This window comes from Hemibagrus wyckioides, linkage group LG04 (assembly GCF_019097595.1).
Source record: "Hemibagrus wyckioides isolate EC202008001 linkage group LG04, SWU_Hwy_1.0, whole genome shotgun sequence".
Lineage (NCBI taxonomy): Eukaryota > Metazoa > Chordata > Actinopteri > Siluriformes > Bagridae > Hemibagrus > Hemibagrus wyckioides.
This window is the reverse complement of record NC_080713.1, coordinates 8,943,425-8,961,521: the sequence shown is the minus strand read 5'-3', so window position 1 is coordinate 8,961,521 and position 18,097 is coordinate 8,943,425. Positions and strand designations below refer to the sequence as shown.

Below are 18,097 nucleotides of genomic sequence, written 5' to 3'. Positions count from 1 at the left end.
AATCATGACACAGGCAGCCCGCGGATTGGACAGATCCGCAGCGAGCCGGTCGCAGCGCAGGAAGGCGGGGTTTATTAAAATACCGGTGGGAGAAAGATAACGCCCACTTGGAGACGGCATGGTTTCCATCCTCTTCCTTGTCAGCAAGGGTTCATGAGAGAAATTATTGATAATTAATAGTGTTAAATGATAAAAAAAAAAAAAAAATGCAGAAACATCCTCAAGGGATTTGTGGTGTTTTAGCGGCGCAGCACTGAAACAAGGTTACCGGTGCTGTCTTGATTGCTGGATTATTGGTGGTAGCCACAACACTTTACATCACCAAATCGGTTTATGCATGACGCATTTTCTGAAAGTTGTAATCACCGAGTGATCCACAACGCGATCTGGTAATGATGCTTTCCCCGTCGCGTTGAATTGTGGGCAGGCCTCGGTCCTCCCTGGCTTTAATCTCACTCTATACTGTAACCCGGGTAGGGAAAATGGCTGCTCCGGTAGCTCCAGCGGGTCTTCCTCCGGGTTTATGTCCGAGCTTTGCCGTCGTGTGCTCGTTTTTAGAGCGATACGGTGCTGCTCTGGATCTGCCCGAAATGACTTTCCCGCAGATGGAGGGATACTTGCAGGATACATCATCAGGTGAGGGGGAAAAGGACATTTTACTGCGACGTTGAGGATGGGTATAGAGAGGGTCTCTCCATCATCATCATCATCATCACCACCATCATCATCTTCATCATCACGGTTCAGTGTCTTACACCGTATTAACTCCACATTTGATCTGTCCCCAGCTCTAACACACGTTGTAATAACGCGAAGAACGTGTTACAGAGCGGAGATCAGGTGTTATTAGAGCAGGAAGCAGTCTACTAGCTAAAGGACTGAGAAACACAGCTCTTGGCTAACATGCTAGTTTTCTGGATTTGATCTACCGTTAGAACAAGATAGAAGGCCATTATTTGGGGGCTGTTAAGTAAGAATAAACCACACGAATGATGATGTAGCTCACTTGTTTTATTTGCTTTCTTTAAAGTCTTTTGTTTATTATTATTATTTTCAACTTAATTCTCTACTGTTTCTGGTCAACATGAACTAGCATCTTATTCCCGCTAGCTAACTGTCAGGTGGAATTTTTTTTTTCCATTGGGTTTGTTCTTGCTCTCCTGTTTTTAACTCTACATCCAAATCTGGACCAAATATTTCTCCAGGATATACACTGGTCAACACTGGCCGTGGTTTTCCAACAGTAGCACAGTTTAGGGTTTTATTGAGTATAGACACTTTTAAATGGAGGCTAGTGTTTACATCCAGTTTTAGCTAGCAACATTGTGACAAACAGGACAGAGCCGCCGGCCGTCTCTTCTGCGCATGCGCGCAACTTCTGAGTGCAACTTCCTTTCCACTGTTGTTGTTTTTTATGGCACAAATATTATTTCGCATTTCACACATTGTTTACTTTTATTATTTGTCTAGGATAAACATGACAGTGCTTTGGCGTACAAGCTTAAAATAGTGGTCAATAACATTTTTACTAATGTAAAACAGTGGTCAATAACATATTATGTATAATAACAACACTGTCTCATGTAACATACATCAGAAGGTTAATAGTTATACAGTAGTAATAAATGTTAGTAACCATGTATTAAAGCACATTATACATGGATCATAAAGTAACTCGTAGACCCCCCCTGGATAATCGATATTGTGTGTAATCATCCAGAAAAGCTCTTACAGCAGAAATGCACTAGTCCAAACCATTTTACAAACTTATCTGATGAGGTGCAAATGACATATTGGCATAGATCGATCAAATAGACATATTTCTGATGGTTTTATTCTGCATGTCAACAAATGACCACATCCTCCTCAGCCATCAGTTGGCTTTCTACCTGAATGATGCATTACATGCAGATTAATTCAAATCAACCATTATTTTATATCATGTCAGTCGAACCGCCTTACATGTCTTTGTCTTAATGGTGCGAAAAACTTTTGCATTCAACTGTATGCACGAATTGATGTTATTGGTTTATTGATCATCTTTCTGGGACTTTGTAGTTCCCCAGCCTCTTGTTGAGCTCCATGTGAAGTTACTTCGCAAACTTGGCAAGTCGGTGACGTCAGACAGATGGGAGAAGCATCTTGTTAGGGTAAGGTTTTGTTCTTTAGTACTATGTGTACCTTTTGTTCAGATCCTTGAATATTATATTCTTGTGTGTAGTGATTTTATTGGTTGATAATCTTGTCTTATCTATTGATTTCTTTTTTTATTTTATGTACTTTTTTTTTTTTTTTAATGTAGGTGTGTCAGGAGTTTAACAGTACCTGGGCATGGGAGCTGGAGAGAAAAGGATACCCGGAAATGTCCATGGAGTGCAAGGCCGACATCCTTAAGGTGCTGCTTTGAAAGGAGCTGGCAACTGTGAACAGATTTATAACATATTTACATAGGGAGGGGAAAAAAAAAAGTTGTAGAACTTTGAGACTGTACTTGTACCTTATTAATGCAAGATGATTATATCCCGATTTATATGAATACAGTGGGCAGCATGGTGGTGCTTTGGATTGTGTTACTCCTAACAGCTCCTGGGTCCCCCAGTTCGATCCTGAGCTTAGGTTACAGTTTGAATAGAAACGTGTTGTTCTTGTGTCCGTGTGGGTTTCATCCGGGTTCTCTGATTTCCTCCGACCTCCAAAAAACAGCTGGGTTAGCTAGTCTAGTTTGACCTAGGTGTGTGTGTTTGAGTGTCTAAGTGTCTGTGTGTGTGTGTGTGTGTGTGTGTGTGTGTACATGGTGTATATTTTCCGATTCATCTCCAGTGTTCTCCTGGTAGGCTCTGACCCGGATAAAGCGATTTCTGGAGGTGATTGAACGATTGAATATAGTCATATACAAAATAAAAGGTTCTTAGTACTTTATTATTGTTTAATTACATGAATGATGTCCATGCTCAGTAATCACTTTATCCTGGTCAAGACCCAATCCTAGGAATACTGGACACAAGGCAGGAATGTTGACATAATTTACTATAGCCAGCTCACTAACCAGCATGATTTTGGGAGCTGGGAGGAAACTGGAGGACATGTGAAAGACAACACAGGCAGTAACCTGAACTCAGAATTAAACCAGAGCTGTCCTGTAGCACTACCATGCCTTACTACATGCAGACCAGTATTATACAATACATAGTAATAAGAAACTGTATTTGATCGTTTGTTTGTTTTACAGTATTTGTGTGAAAGCCAATTTGATGACAACCTCAAGTTTAAGATGGCAGTGAACGAGGAAGACCCTGAGCAGATGCGCCTGCAGCCGATCGGAAGAGATAAGGAAGGGCTCCTATACTGGTTCCAACTGGACCAAGACCAGAACGTTCGGCTCTACGTGGAGGAGCAGGACGATCTGGATGGGTCATCATGGAGGTGCATTGTCAGGTAAGCAGTGTTGAAGCAACAGTCTGGAGACTACCAGGAAGCTACTTCAGTCATCACTGGAAATGTTATGATGTTATAAATCAGACGATTAATATTTTGTCACAATTCAGATGAGGATAGTTTCACTTTTGAGTCTGGTTCCTCTCGGGGTTTCTTCCTCATATTGTCTCAGGGAGTTTTTCCTCACCATTCTCACTTCTGTTTGCTCATTAGGGATACATTTAAATTGAAAGCTTTTATTTCTATCCTGAATTTATATTTTTCTTTAGAGCTGCTTCATGATAATGTCTATTGTTAAAGCACTATTTAAATAAAATTGAATCGAAAAAGAGCAAGAATGTACACAATATTTTCCCTTTTTTTTTTTTTTTTTTTTTTTTTAAATTAAAGCAGAAATTGATCAGTGGCACAAAGTCATTACTTTTTCTACCCAGTAATTCCAATCCTAATAAAATAACCTTAAATGAATAAATAAATAAAATAGAATTAAAAGGGGGGGAATCGTGTACACTCTTTTTCGTGTACACTCTGGTTGATCCCCTAAGGAAATATTTAAATATTTTTTTAATGAGCCAAAACGTAAGTTCTGTGCCTGTTGATTCTTTAGTATGAGGCTGATGTAGAAATAAATTTCCAGCTAAAATTCTATTGTGAAACACGTTCCGTAAACCGCAGTTCTTAAGTAATTCAATTCAGCTAAACCTCACGCCACCTGTGCAGGATATTAAGGACATTTTTTTACAGAAAGAACTTCGAACATCGAACTAAAGACATTTCCTGCCTCATTATCCAAGTCTGTGTATTAGGCTAGAACTGTTACTTTAAGTCGTAATCCTGCAGTAGTGGTCCCTTTTTCTTAAAGATGGACATATCGTGACTCTGCCAGTAGGCCTTGAGGGCCTTGAGTTCACTTTGACTTCTGAACACTTATTAAAAGCTGAGTCATTGGCAGAGCGATATCATTTGTCTTAACAGGGATAGGAATGAGTTAGCAGACATTTTGGAGCTCCTTAAAGCTAAGATAGAACCAGCCGTGACGGATGAGGAGCGACACGACGGTACTTCTGGCAACCCAGGAGACGAGAAAAGCTGCGGAGGTAATAAACCACCACCCGGTGCTCTACGTTCCCGTACTTACTGAATAATTATGATCTTGTTGTGTGTACGCTGTTCTTGTCATGAGTCACTTCATTAACTGTTTATTGCTATCTGTGGTTAGGTGTGATTTGAATCTGAATGTGTTGTACATTTTTTTCCCCCTAAGGTGATCTTAAAGTCACGAACAAGGCGGCTAAAGCGGAGTGTGCCTCAGAAGAAGAAAGCAAGCCAATTACTTGTACTGTAAATGTAAATTCCGACCGATCCGTTAAAGAAGAAAGTCAGATCGTGTGTGAAAATAAAAGAAAAGGTTCTGCTGGACCACTTGAGGTAAAACAAGAGCAAAAGGAAGAGCTGAAAGTGCTTGGCACCGAAACACCAAAATTGGACCAGACTCCTGTTATAGACAACAGGGTGAGCACAATTAAGAGCCTCATCAAGGACGAGTCGAGGGATTCACCTCGACACTGGAACGCCATCTCGGTCGTCATGGCACCCAGTTCCGTCAAACAAGAACTTCCAGCAAAGACAGATTCCTGTATGGACAAAAAAGAGAGGACGGCAGAAGATTTCGAGAGAGCCATGAAAAGTGACCAGCAGGCTAAGATACCCCTGAAAAAGAGGGAACTCAAACGAAGCGAAGGATACGACAACAGTCATTACAGCCACGTAAACAATAACAACAACAGCAACGGCAGTGTTTCTGTGGGTGGGATAATTGTACGCAACCCAGCAGCAATGGAGCACACTGGAGAAAAGAAAATAGCACCATCTCCAGTTCTTATTGAAAATTCGCAGGCAAAGCAAAGCAGCGAATCTGTCCAGGACAGGGTTATAGGTCAGAGTAAAAGAGAACAGTATGTAGGTTTCGGAGTGATAATGGGTCCGATTGAGAGAAAGCCAACTTTTCCTGTGCCTGATGGTTCAGGAAATCCCACCAAGGATCGAAACGGACTGCACGAAGACCGCGACGTGAAGAGCTTTAAGACTGAGGCAGCACATGCTGAGAGCATAAGGCAGTCTGTGCTTGTTAGAAAGCCTAGTATTTCCCAAGCCACTCATCATTCGAGCATGAGCGAAGAGATGACGCTTAGAGTTGAGCACGCAGAGACTGACGCCAAAGTAAAGGCTCTTGGAGCAGATGCTACGGAGCGAGCTGCGTTATTGTTAGCTCTACCAACAGATGCCGAAAAGCGTATCGAGTATAGTGATGGAGAGTCGGTTATTAGGTCTAGCACTGAGCAGGAAACGGTAGCGAAGCTGAAGGAGACGGGTAGTGGGGAAGAACTGGCTGGAAGCAGGACGGCTAAACTGACGATGATCCCCGATGGAGGGACAGGTGACAGAGCTGCAGAAGAAAACGACAGCAAAGGATTTAAAAGTTCCAAAAAAAGACGCTCCGAAAAAGCCAAGCTAAAGCTGCAAAGCGGGGAGGATCGAAATAAACTCGATGACGAGGAAGTGTCCTCCGAACTTCAGAAAGAAGGTATACGTCTCAAGATCAAGATCCCGCTGCACAGGCGAACTCCTGAGCTCCGCAGGTCGGCCAGAATCTGTAAGCCCAGTCCCAAGCTGGCAGAGATTCAGGAGCAGAAACATATGGCGCCCTCTGCGGCACGTGAGGCGGAAGAGCACGTGGATCAGGAAGAGGAGCGGGCGCTTCACAAGAGGGACCTGCACAAGAAAATCACCTCAGATGGACAAATCAAGTCCACTAAGGTAGTAAGCTTTTCACGTGTCGATCCAGAATATTCCTTGATGCTAGATGTTTAGACGGTCCAGTTAAATCTGTCTGGCACACATTTCAGGGGAAACGACGACACAGACGGCCTCGCTGGTCCAAACCTTCAAAAACTCGCAAACCCGAAGTCGTTCCAGGAGCAGACGCAGTGTGCGAGAGCAAGTCTGAGAGAGATGACGAGAAGAGTGAGTTGGATTCACAGCACTCGGGGGAAGTTCTACCTGAAGATGCCTGTAAACACTGCGGCCTCATCAACCATCCTGAACTGGTGGGTCACATGTCCATTTCATTCCTCCTGCTATAAACACATTTACAGAACAAATAATTAGTGTTATAGTCAGTGTTTGGGGAGCTTAACAGCAAGGTTTAGCTCGATGGAAAAATAGATTTTAATTTCACAGTGTAATTCTATAACATATCATGTGTGGTGAGTTTGCATGGTCTCCTCGTGCTTTGGGGGTTTCCTGTTTCCTCCCCCAGGTCAGAAACATGTAGGCTGATTGACAGCTCTAAATTGTCCATAGTGTGTGAATAGGTGTGTGAGTGTGTGTGCTATTGTGCCCTGTGATAGACTGACATCCTGTCCGGGGTGTCCCCTGCATTGTGCCCTGAGTTTTCTGGCATAGGCACCAGACTCCTTGTGACCCAGTAGGATAAGTGGTGTATGGAATGGATGGATGGATGGATGAATGAATGTTCTCCATGTAGATTCTCGGACCCTCTGCTTACATTACATACACTGATCCGAGCTTTCACATATTCCATGACTGTAATAATTTGTGTCTTTTAGATGAGCATCAGAGCAGCCCTTAGACTTAGATTTCTGATATTGACAGAACATTTGTCTCAAATCACATATCAGGCATAACATTATGTATTGGTCCCCTTTTCTGATGCCAAAACAGCCCTGACCCATCGAGGCATGGTTTCCACTAGATCCCTGACGGTGTGATGGTATCTGGCACCAAGATGTTAGCAGCAGTTCCTCCATGGGCCGCACCTCGTAACTTATAAGACTTAAAGGATACTTTTGATAGGTACTGACCACTGCAGACCGGGAACACCCCACAAGAGCTGTAGTTTTGGAGATGCTCTGATCCAGTCATCTAGCCATTTTTAAATATGCTTGTCCATTTTTCCTGCTTCTAACACATCAACTTTAAGGACAAAATGTTCACTTGCTGCCTAATATATCCCACCCACTAACAGGTGCCATGATGAGGAGATAACCAGTCTTATTCACTTTACCTGTCAGTGCTCATAATGTTTTGCCTGATCAGTGTAGTGTATAGTGCATCATGTGAGACACTGCTGTTATCTTAAATTGTGACGGTGAAATTACAAAATGGATTCTACCTCCTGTCCATCAAACACCCTGATTCCATATAACCATCTAATGACAATGGGTTTTTTTTCTTCTCAGATTCTTCTCTGTGACCGGTGTGATAGTGGCTACCACACGGCCTGCCTGCGCCCTCCTCTGATGATCATTCCTGATGGAGAGTGGTTCTGCCCTCCGTGTCAGCATGTGAGTAGTGACATAAAAGCTAAGCTCCATCATCAGTATAACAGCATAACTGTGAGCTTTTACATCCCATGCTTTTACAGCCCACTTGACCAGTAGCTTTTTTTTTTGCATTTGATTCAATTTTACCTGTATAGCACTTTTAACAATGCACATTGTCTCAAAGCAGCTTTACAGAACATAAGAAACGTAGTACAAAAGTCCAAGATCCCAAAAGTAGTCCAAAGTCCCTTAGATGTTAAGAGGAAGAAAGCTTGAGAGGAACCAGAGTCAAAAGGGAACCTCATCCTCATTTGCGTGGCACGGAGAGTGTGATTTATAAATAACGTCTTTTCTACAGTCCTGTCCAGTCAGTTTTAGTTGTGTGATGCAGATACAGCATATGTAGAAGGTTTTGTTGTGTATTGATTAGGAGCTTGTTGTCCTCAAAGTCCACATGGAGCTGGCATCTTTTCCAAAATCCATCTTGTCCAAAATCTTCATGAAGCATCTCTAGATTCCTTCATCTTTGCATGCCCCTGAGTACACCACAAAAGAAACAAGACATTCAGTGTGTTATCTTTAAAAGCTGTCCTTTCATTAGTACATGTTGGGGAACAAAATTAGTAATAGTATTAAAATGTTGTTGTGGTAAAAAGATCTTAACAGTGAGGGGAGAAAAAACAAAATCATGAATCAACTTCAGTATCCCGGTTTCTGTGTGCTATAAATATACTCTAATAACTTGCCGACTCAGCTAGAATCTTGATCCAGTGTAGTTTTCTTCTTCATATATCATACACTGCCTTCTTCAGATTAGGTTTGGAGACTATTTTTCCCCTCATTTTAGCTATATATTATGAAAGAAGCTCCACTGTATTCACTTAAATTGACTAAAAAGTAATATTCTATACTCCGTTATCAAATTCAGTTTGTCTTGGATGTGGCTCAGCCAATTGTGAGGTAAAAATGACTGGAGACTGAATCCTGACGTTGAGTTAAGAGGGCAGAATTGACCTGGGTGGAATGGATGGCATGCTTTCTCTCTCCTCGTCAGACAGAGTGATACTGGCCACCCGTCCGTGTCTGTGACCTCATGTATGTGGAAGAGGGTAGATAAAGGCTTGTAACGCTGCCCTGTGACGTTGCACGAGCAGCAGCTGAAAAAGATGCCTCGTCTAGAAGGAAGCACATGCTAGCCTTCATCCTCTCCGGCGCGATGGGTAGATATCTGGCTGATGAGTCGGCAGTGGCAGCTGACCAAACAGGGAAAATACATGCATGCACACTTTATACTATTCTGAATGCATGACCGTACAAAAGATTGAAGCACAAACAAAACTATTCTCTGATCACAGAGCTATTAATGGATCTACGTGCAAGACTAAATAGTCACTTTATTGTAATTGTACAGTATGAGCAAGCCTAGAGTGTGAATAGCTGTGTGTAATGTCGTTTTCAGAAGTTGCTGTGTGAGAGGCTGGAGGAACAGCTGCAGAACCTGGACACGGCTCTGAAGAAACGGGAACGAGCCGAGAGGAGGTGCAGATAGAACACGCAACACACACACACACACACGTTTGACCGTTTGGTTAATGTGTAGAAGTTCAGACCGTCGTGTTTTTGTGTCTATAGGCGTGAGAGATTGGTGTACGTGGGAATCAGCGTGGAGAACATCATACCCAATCCAGTAAGTACATTTCATTTCTTTTCTTTTAAACACACTCTTGTTCAGCAGGTATTTCTAAAATACTCTGGTGTAGTAAATAATTTAGTTTCTGGATTGATTTTTCTACAGCAGCACCTCTCAGAGTAGTGGCTTTAATTTACAGGTTTATATTAATGTATTTTTTCTGCTATGTTATCGTTGCTATGGTAACGGATTCAGGAGGCTGGCCCTCGCACATTTTAAGATGAAATATATAAATGCTCTATTTTTAATGAACAAAGATGAACATAATCATAGGCATTTATTTAACATCTGATAAAGTTTTCAGGACCGAGCAATTTGCAGTTTTTTTTTTTTTTTCCAGTTGTGTGTCGTTTCACTTAGCATATCCGCTCAATGTCCACTTTATTAGGAACACCTGTACACTTGTTTATTTATGCAACTACCAGATTAGCCAATCAGGTGGCAGCAGTGCAATTTAAACAAAACAAAACCCCCATACATATACAGGATCAAGAGCTTAATGTTCACATCAAACAACAGAATGGGGAAAATGATCCAGGGTATGATCTCTCTGACTTACTGGCATGGTTGTTGGTACCAATAGGGCTGGTTTGAATATCTCCTGTGATTGAGTTGGTGAGATAAATAAAAAGCACTGAGTGAGTAACAGAAGCAACTTGTTGATAAGAGAGGACCAAGGAAAATGGCCAGATTGGTTTGAACTGCCAGGAAGGATGTATATAATTACTCTTTACAGATGTGGTGAGCTGAAAAGCATCTCAGCACTCACAAAATATTGAATCTTGCAGTGGCTGCATTATCTATTCAAGCAGAACCATATTGGGTTCCACTACTTTCAGCCTGAAACAGGAATCTGAGGCTGTCATGGGCATAGATTTGCCAATACTGGACAATCGAAGAAAATTTGGGGTGGAAAAATTGGTCTATTTTCTATTTTTATTTTGATATATTTTCTAATTTATGAGCTCAGGGGGCAGTGGTGGCTCAAGTGGTTAAGGCTCTGGGTCGTTGACAGGAAGATCGGGGGTTCAAGCGCTCTGACGACAACCTCCAAGGATTGGATATGTGAAGAAAGAATTTCACTGTGCAGTAATGTATATGTGACAAATAAAGGCTAAAGGAAAAGGATGTTAAAAAGCTTCTGGTTTAGGCCACACACATCTGTTCAACTTCACACGTTTGCTGAGGATCTTTTGACTCATAGCAATAAAGTGGGCAGTCGTTTGACCGGCTGGATTTGTAATCTATTTCTTCCTCTTACCCACAGGATGCTGATGCAGAGGATGGGAAACAAGAGAAGAAAAAAGGTGCCAAGAAGTGTAAGAATCTGGAGAGGAGATCCACAAGGAAGAGGAAATCCATTAGTTACAGGTGTGCGGGTTACACAGCTCAAACCTGTTCTCATCTCCTATAAGCACATTTGGTTTATTTATTTTTTAATTACTTACCAGGTTTGACGACTTTGATGAGGCGATCGATGAAGCAATAGAGGAAGATGTCCAGAATTCAGATGGCGGAGGTGAGGGAATCTTGTGTATGTGTGAGCAGACAAAAGGATACCAGTTTGTTCATTGTTCTCGGAAGAAGTTGTAGCGTTTTGTGTCGTTTCCCTTAGATGTGGGATTTGGTAAGGATATGGCGGCTATCACAGACCAGGAAGAGAAAGAGGAAGCCAAAGAGATCCGACAGCCTGTGAAAACTCCTGCTCCGTGCAAGAGGAAACGCCGCCGGAGACTAAACGATTTAGACAGCGAAAGTACGCTGGATGAGGAGGAGAGTGAGGATGAGTTTCAGATCAGTGACAGGTGAGTTGTTATCACTGATTGAACCTACAACCATCTGGCTACTAACACATCAGTAATCAGCCTTTCTGTCCTGTTTCTTCCGTCCCCTTCCTTTGAGCCCAGTATGGAGGAGGATGATTTTGTGGTGTCGGGGGACGATGGAGGCAGCGAGGCTGATGCTGCCTCCTGGGAGGGAAGTGAGAGAGGCAGCATCACCAGCAGCATAGAGCGTCTGCCTTCAAGCAGGAGAACAGCCAGAAACGGCCAAGCACAGAGAATCAAGAGGAAGACACGCAGATCAGCTCGGCGCCACCAAGGCTCTTCGGAGGAGGAAGAAGAAGAAGAGGAGGACGAGGAAGAGGAGGAGGAAGAAGAGATGGGTTTGTAGTCATAATAATGCTCTGAGAATTTGGAACACGTGTGATGTTTTTCAGTTTAATTTTTACATTAATCACAATACTGTTATTTTTATAGTAACAAAATTTGTAACACTATTTAGGTTAATGATTATTTGACACTGTAAATGTCTTCTACAGCATAAATGTATTTTATTTATATTTTTTTTATATATGAAAATTCACATTTTTTGTTTTATATATATATATATAATATAAAATGCTGTCTCATCTAAAAACCAGCTGTCTCCTCTACCAGTAAACATTAGAATTCTGTGTTAAATATAGGTTAGTTCTCCCTGCTGTTTGCTAGGATCTTCTTGTTAATGTTTAATTGTTAATATTGTTATTTTGATTATTATTAATAGTAGTAGTACACTGATCAAGCATAACATTATGACCGCCTGCTTAATATTGTGTTGGTCCCCCTGTTGCTGCCAAAACAGCCCTGACCCGTCATGCACTGTGTATTCTGACATCTTTCTATCAGAACCAGCATTAACTTCTTCAGCAATTTGAGCAACAGTAGCTCGCCTGTTGGATCGGTCATCAAGGTGGACATTAACTAAACTTTCAACTTTTACAGCATTTCTTCTGTTTTTTTTTTCTTGTGGTAGACACAGAGGGCTCTAGTGAGGTCAGTGACAGCGACGTGAATCTGAGCAGGAGAAGGTCACGGCGCAGTCAGAAAGCCCAGATCAACTACTGCGAGACGTCCGAGTCGGAGGGGTCACATAAAGTCTCTGAACGGAAAACTAATCAAGCGCCACGCCGCCGGCGAATTTCCAGCTCTAACAGTGAGTCAGACCTGCAAACTGTTTCATTATCTGAACTTACCTTAGCCTCTGTTTAGCCTGGAGACCATCTACTGTTAAACTGGTAGCTATACACTTCCTTTTATTTGTTACCTACGATCACTACATTCTCTAGCACCAGTGAAAAGCCTAGGAAGGAAGACATTAAAATGTTTTAGGTTAAAAAAAGTGCATTCAGGAATAAAAGGGAGAATTGTGTATATTTCATGTATGGTTGAATCGTTCCTAAAATCTACCAGTTCTAATGCCTCAGTACTTAGGAGAACGTCTGCATCAGTTCATCAAGCAGTGCTCAGTTGTGTTTATTTTTATTGCTTCCTTCAACCATTGACGGAAAATATAGTAGGACATAGACTCATCATCCACTTTAAATGGAACACTAATCAAGAATAAAAATCAACACTTTTCGACCAATCAGATTTGAGAACTCAAACAGCACTGAAATGAACAATTCTAATTCATCTGCATTTTATTCCAGCGTCTGTCATTTCAAAGGACTCCGAGCCGGAGGAGGATTCTGACTCGAGGAGCAGACAACGAGGCAGAAAGAGACAGTCCACGAGGGAAGACTCCAAACAGAGGCACAAACGGCTCAAGCTGAAACCAGCAAGAAGTTCGAGCGAGGAAGACGAAGAATCGGACGAGGAACGAGACGCCGGTGTGTCCGATGAGGAGAAGAGGCCTCTCCGTAAAAGCCTGAACCGTATCGAATCGGACGAGGAAGAAGAGGACGGGGTGGAGAAAAGACAGCTGAGAAAGATGGCCGGAAAGCCGGATAGCGGTGTTACAGACTGCAGGGAGCTGAGTGTGAGAGCACACACTAGAGGCTCGAAGGACTCCATGCTGAAGCACAATGGCCTGCTTCCTCCGAGATCTTCAGCGCAGGATGAAGACGAGGAAGAGGAGGACGAGGAGGAGGAGGATGACCTCACCGCCGCTACGGACTTTGTTAACTTTGTTTTTGACAGCGAACAGTTATCGTGATGTGCTGACGAGATTTCATATATTATTTTCTCATTGCCTTTTCTTTTTTTTTTGAGTGTTTTTCAGTGTACTGGACCAATCCAAATTTCCAGAGGAATTTCCATGTGATGTCCGAACACACTTTAGTTACATACATCATGCACATGTCAGATGTAGAGCAGGGTCTCGGTGCACATCCTGGTTTTTATGAGCGGAAGGTCGAACATTTTAAAGTGTATTTGATCCACCAGTCGCAAACTTGATCATAAGTCATGGCCACACTAGTTTCTCTAACGTTAGCGGCGTTCTTAGTGGACCTGGGCTATCATTTTAATTCCACAGTGTAATTAGCAAGAGACTGGAATGTCTGTGAATTTAAAGCTCCTGATACTGAAATATGCTAAAAAACTTCAAATGTATGGATATAGACTCAAAACACTAAAAGTTTTTTTTTTTCCACATTTATGTTTTCCTTTTCAAGAAGCTTCGAAACAGATCGAAAACTGAACATAAAGTCTTGATCTGGTCTGGATTTTATTCTTGAGAAAAGGGCCAGGACTCTATAATGGTCTTCCATGCCAAAATGGTCCACTAGTGATGGTAATTTCGGCTCTTTTTCCAGTGAGCCGAATCTTTTAGCTCGACTCAACAAAAAGAGTCGACTCCTTCGGTTCCAAAACGATTCATTTTTCAAAATCAGACAAAGTTTGATATTTTGACCAGCGTTTGCACTCTTAATGGCTAAAACTGCTGCATTTCTTTACACTGCACTACTGCAATTTCAATTTCATTGAAATAATTGTAACTGATTAATACATTCAGGACATTCTTTAAAAAAGAAACAGCAGTGCAGCAGATGCTTCCTGTCTTGCTCATCATGCACACAGCTGGGAGTCAAACACAGGTCTTTGAGTCACGCTAAAGGCAGCTCAGATGTGGAAAAGAGGTTCAAATGGAAGTATTTTGAATAAACAAATTACACACTGCCACCAGAGTAACAGCATGTCTACACTGATGAAACTAAATGACTCATTTTTGTGAATCACAGAACGTTGACGCATTCACAAATGACACCTTAGTTCGGTCCACCCTGATATATCTGGGTTACTTATAGAAATCACACACATTACAAAAAAACTACAAAACATGGTAATTTTTCATGCGTGTGATTTCTACAAGTCCCCCAAATGTTTCCGGGTGGAACAGACTAATGTGTCGTTTGTGAACGAGTCAACTTTCAGTGATTCGAATATTACTGAATTTTTGTTATTACACAAATATCTGACTGGGCCAGACTGTATAAATGAAATGCAGTTTAAAATCTGTGGGTAAAGCTATCTAATTAGGATTAGTTTGCTGTTTTGTAAGAATGTGGTGGAGGAATATGTTCTATAATAAACAAAACATTTTGGGACATGCTGTTTTAGGAAACTAATCAACACTTGGCTTGCTCTTTGATGCGGCCCATAGCAAAGCAGAGTTGCTCTTATTACCCCAAAGTTGAATCTACTTCTTACGCCACAGAAATGTGCTCCCTTTCCACAACAGTACTTACTTTTATCCGTTTATAGTTACATTTCAATATTGCGGTCCATCCGTGCTACACGCTAGTCCCTGTGATCACTTATGTTATGGCAGCTATACAAGTTCTTCCTTCACCTGCCTCATATTTTCTCAGTCTGAAAGTTCTTAAGGCAGAAAACGGATTGTCGTGTTAGAGAGAAATCAGAATAAACTAAAGACTCTTGTGAAAGAATCCTTACTGACTGTTACTACATAGATTTAGCTAACGTACCCTATATTGCCAAAAGTTTTGGGACACCCCTCCAAATCATTGAATTCAGGGGTTGAGCTTGGTCCCTTAGTTCCAGTGAAAGGAACACTTAATGCTTCAGCATACCAAGACATTTTGGACAATTTCATGCTCCCAACTTTGTGGGAACAGTTTGGAGATGACCCCTTCCTGTTCTGACATGACTGCACACCAGTGCACAAAGCAAGGTCCATAAAGACATGGATGAGTGAGTTTGGTGTGGAGGAACCTGACCGGCCTGCACAGAGTCCTGACCTCAACCTGATAGAACACATTTGGTGATGAATTAGAGCAGAGACTGCGAGCCAGACCTTCTCATCCAACATCAGTGCCTGACCTCACAAATGCACTTCCATAGGAATGGTTAAAAATTCCCATAAACACACTCCTAAACCTTGTGTTATAGCTGCAAAGGGTGGGCCAGCTCCATATTATATTCATGTGCTTGTAAAGCCGTCCCAAAACTTTTGGCCATATAGTGTATGAGCTGTTACTATATAAACAATACTGTTTTCGAGTGTGCAAGTGGATATAAACCTGCGATTTGAATCCCAGCCAGTTGTCCTGTCAGAACTGCTGAAAATTAACCAGCATTCAGAATTGAGAATTTAATGTTCAGCTAGACAAAAACACCATACTGGAAGCTATTGTCCTTGTAATAGTTCAACATAAATAGCTAGTGAGCTTGGTGATAACTATTTTAACTATAAACATAGGTGTGTAGTAAAATTGGGAATTGAATAGATTTTTTTTTTTTGCTTCAAGAATGTCTCGACAATGTAGCTTTGAAAAAAAAAAAAGGTTGATGTGGATGGGAACGCCTCATGCCGGTTTATAATTACAATTACAATAGAAATTAGTTCACCTAACATTAGCTAGTTTGCTAGCAAATTGCAGAACCACCTAATGTTTGATATCAAACTACTGCTAGCAAAGTAAACAGGTGTCAAAGCTAACTAGTTAGCTAGCTAACACAGTGCTTTATTTTGATATCTTCGGCTTAAAATGCTGTGCTATTATATTGTGTCACTGAAATCTAAAGTTTTTAAGCACTAAATTAAACCGAATAAATATATAAAAAATAAAAGGTAAAGGGTCTTATGATCAAGTTTGCACTGATTGACTGATCAAAATCCAGTCCTTATTGACTCAGGAAAAAATCAGGATGTGTGTGTGTCGGTAATCCACGTACACTATAGCTGTTCCTCAGAAAGTAAAGCACTGTCATTTGTAAGGCCAGTAAACGTTTCATCCGTCTAACACAAGCTTCTTTCAGCCTGTAGAGACACTGTATATTTTCTGCTTGTATGCTAGCACCTTTGAAATCGGTGGTTTAGTAATGTTTTCAGTTTTATCCACTGTAAAGAAAACAACAACAACAACAACAACAAAGTTTTTTTATATGAGAAGGAGATTCTGTGGGAATCTGTTTGAAACAGTTTTGCTAATCTTGAATAACGATCCTCGATGCCAGCCTGTGTTTAATTAATACATTCAGTTCGTTCAAGGAGAATCTTAACCCGAACCATGTTGAGGTGTTTTTGCCATCAGTAAAGAAATAAAAGTGCCACGAAATATCATGGCACCGAGTTTGGAGGTTTAACGCAAGTTTAGTTTAGCAGCTTTCTATGGAAATGACTTACATACAGTATCTTAGCTACTTCATGAAAGTAGCATGTCTTATTACTATCCTAGAAGATCTTATTTCTGGTTGGGTATGTTTTGAATCGTTTCCCCCAAATTTTTGTCGAATTCTAGTGCATCTGCAAAAGTTAGTTCAGAGGTAGTTCAATCTGTCCATGCTGATTTTTATTTTTAGGTTCTCTTTGAGTTCCTTTTGTTTAATACTGTATAAAAATGTATGTGCCTGTTGACTTGCCCTTAGGCTGAAGTAAATTCTCTTGACTGAATGCACTTATCAAAGCACCTTTGATTGTACCAAGATGGCCCAGCCCAGAACTAGACAGTTTCGACTCTCGTTCAAAAAGCACTTTAAACAAAGCCCTCTTCTTCCACGACCCCCCCCTCCTCACCCCGATTCGTTCACGACTGTGCTGTGTGCTCTACTTGGTTCTTTGAAATACAACACTACCAAATCATTCCAGGTACACACCACATCAACCAAGTCCAGAGTCCCGGTGAATGTGGCCTTTTGTCTGCTGTAAAGTTATTCAACTGGAATGAGTGTTACTTATATTTTACTGTTCTAATGTTCAGTCTCAGTACATAACAAATCAAAAAACCTAAATAAACGTGATAAGCGTATCTCTGTGGAATAAAGCCTCTGCGTTTATTACAGCTTCAGCAAACATGGTTCTTTTATTATTATTATTAATATTTTCAGTTACACCAATCAGGCATAACATTATGAGTACTGAGAGGTGAAGTGAATAAGACTCCTCATTATGGCACCTGTTAGTGGGTGGGATATATTAGGCAGCAAGTGAACATTTTGTCCTCAAAGTTGATGTGTTAGAAACAGGAAAAATGGGCAAGCGTAAGGATTTGAGTGAGTTTGACAAGGGCGAGATTGTGATGGCTAGACGACTGGATCAGACCATCTCCAAAACTGCAGCTGTTGTGGGGTGTTCCCGGTCTGCGGTGGTCAGTGTCATTGATGCACGTATGGAGCGAAGGCTGGCCCGTGTGATCCGAGCCAACAGACGAGCTACTGTTGCTCAAATTGCTGAAGACGTTAATGCTGGTTCTGATAGAAAGGTGTCAGAATACACAATTCATCACAGTTTGTTGCGTATGGGGCTGCATAGCTGCAGACCAGTCAGGGAGCCCATGCTGACCCCTGTGCACTGCCGAAAGTGCCAACAATGGGCAGATGAGCATCAGAACTGGACCACA

At 41.5% G+C, this 18,097-nt stretch overlaps 1 protein-coding gene across 3 annotated transcripts; it reads left to right on the top strand.

The window, feature by feature from the left end:
- Positions 1-89: 89 nt before the first annotated feature.
- On the top strand, positions 90-17,550 carry rsf1a (remodeling and spacing factor 1a). Of its 3 annotated transcripts, XM_058387299.1 has the most exons (17): positions 91-389; positions 478-636; positions 2,059-2,150; positions 2,303-2,395; positions 3,230-3,435; positions 4,411-4,532; positions 4,700-6,252; positions 6,342-6,542; positions 7,698-7,802; positions 9,241-9,320; positions 9,414-9,468; positions 10,739-10,842; positions 10,923-10,990; positions 11,087-11,276; positions 11,379-11,635; positions 12,268-12,447; positions 12,944-17,550. In XM_058387299.1, the coding sequence occupies exons 2-17, from the start codon at positions 483-485 to the stop codon at positions 13,447-13,449; spliced, it is 3,966 nt and encodes a 1,321-aa protein (XP_058243282.1). In that variant the 5' UTR covers positions 91-389; positions 478-482; the 3' UTR covers positions 13,450-17,550. The 3 variants fall into 3 exon arrangements, with proteins under 3 accessions (XP_058243283.1, XP_058243282.1, XP_058243281.1); XM_058387300.1 differs by having other exon boundaries at positions 90-636; positions 12,274-12,447; XM_058387298.1 differs by having other exon boundaries at positions 91-636.
- Positions 17,551-18,097: the final 547 nt, after the last annotated feature.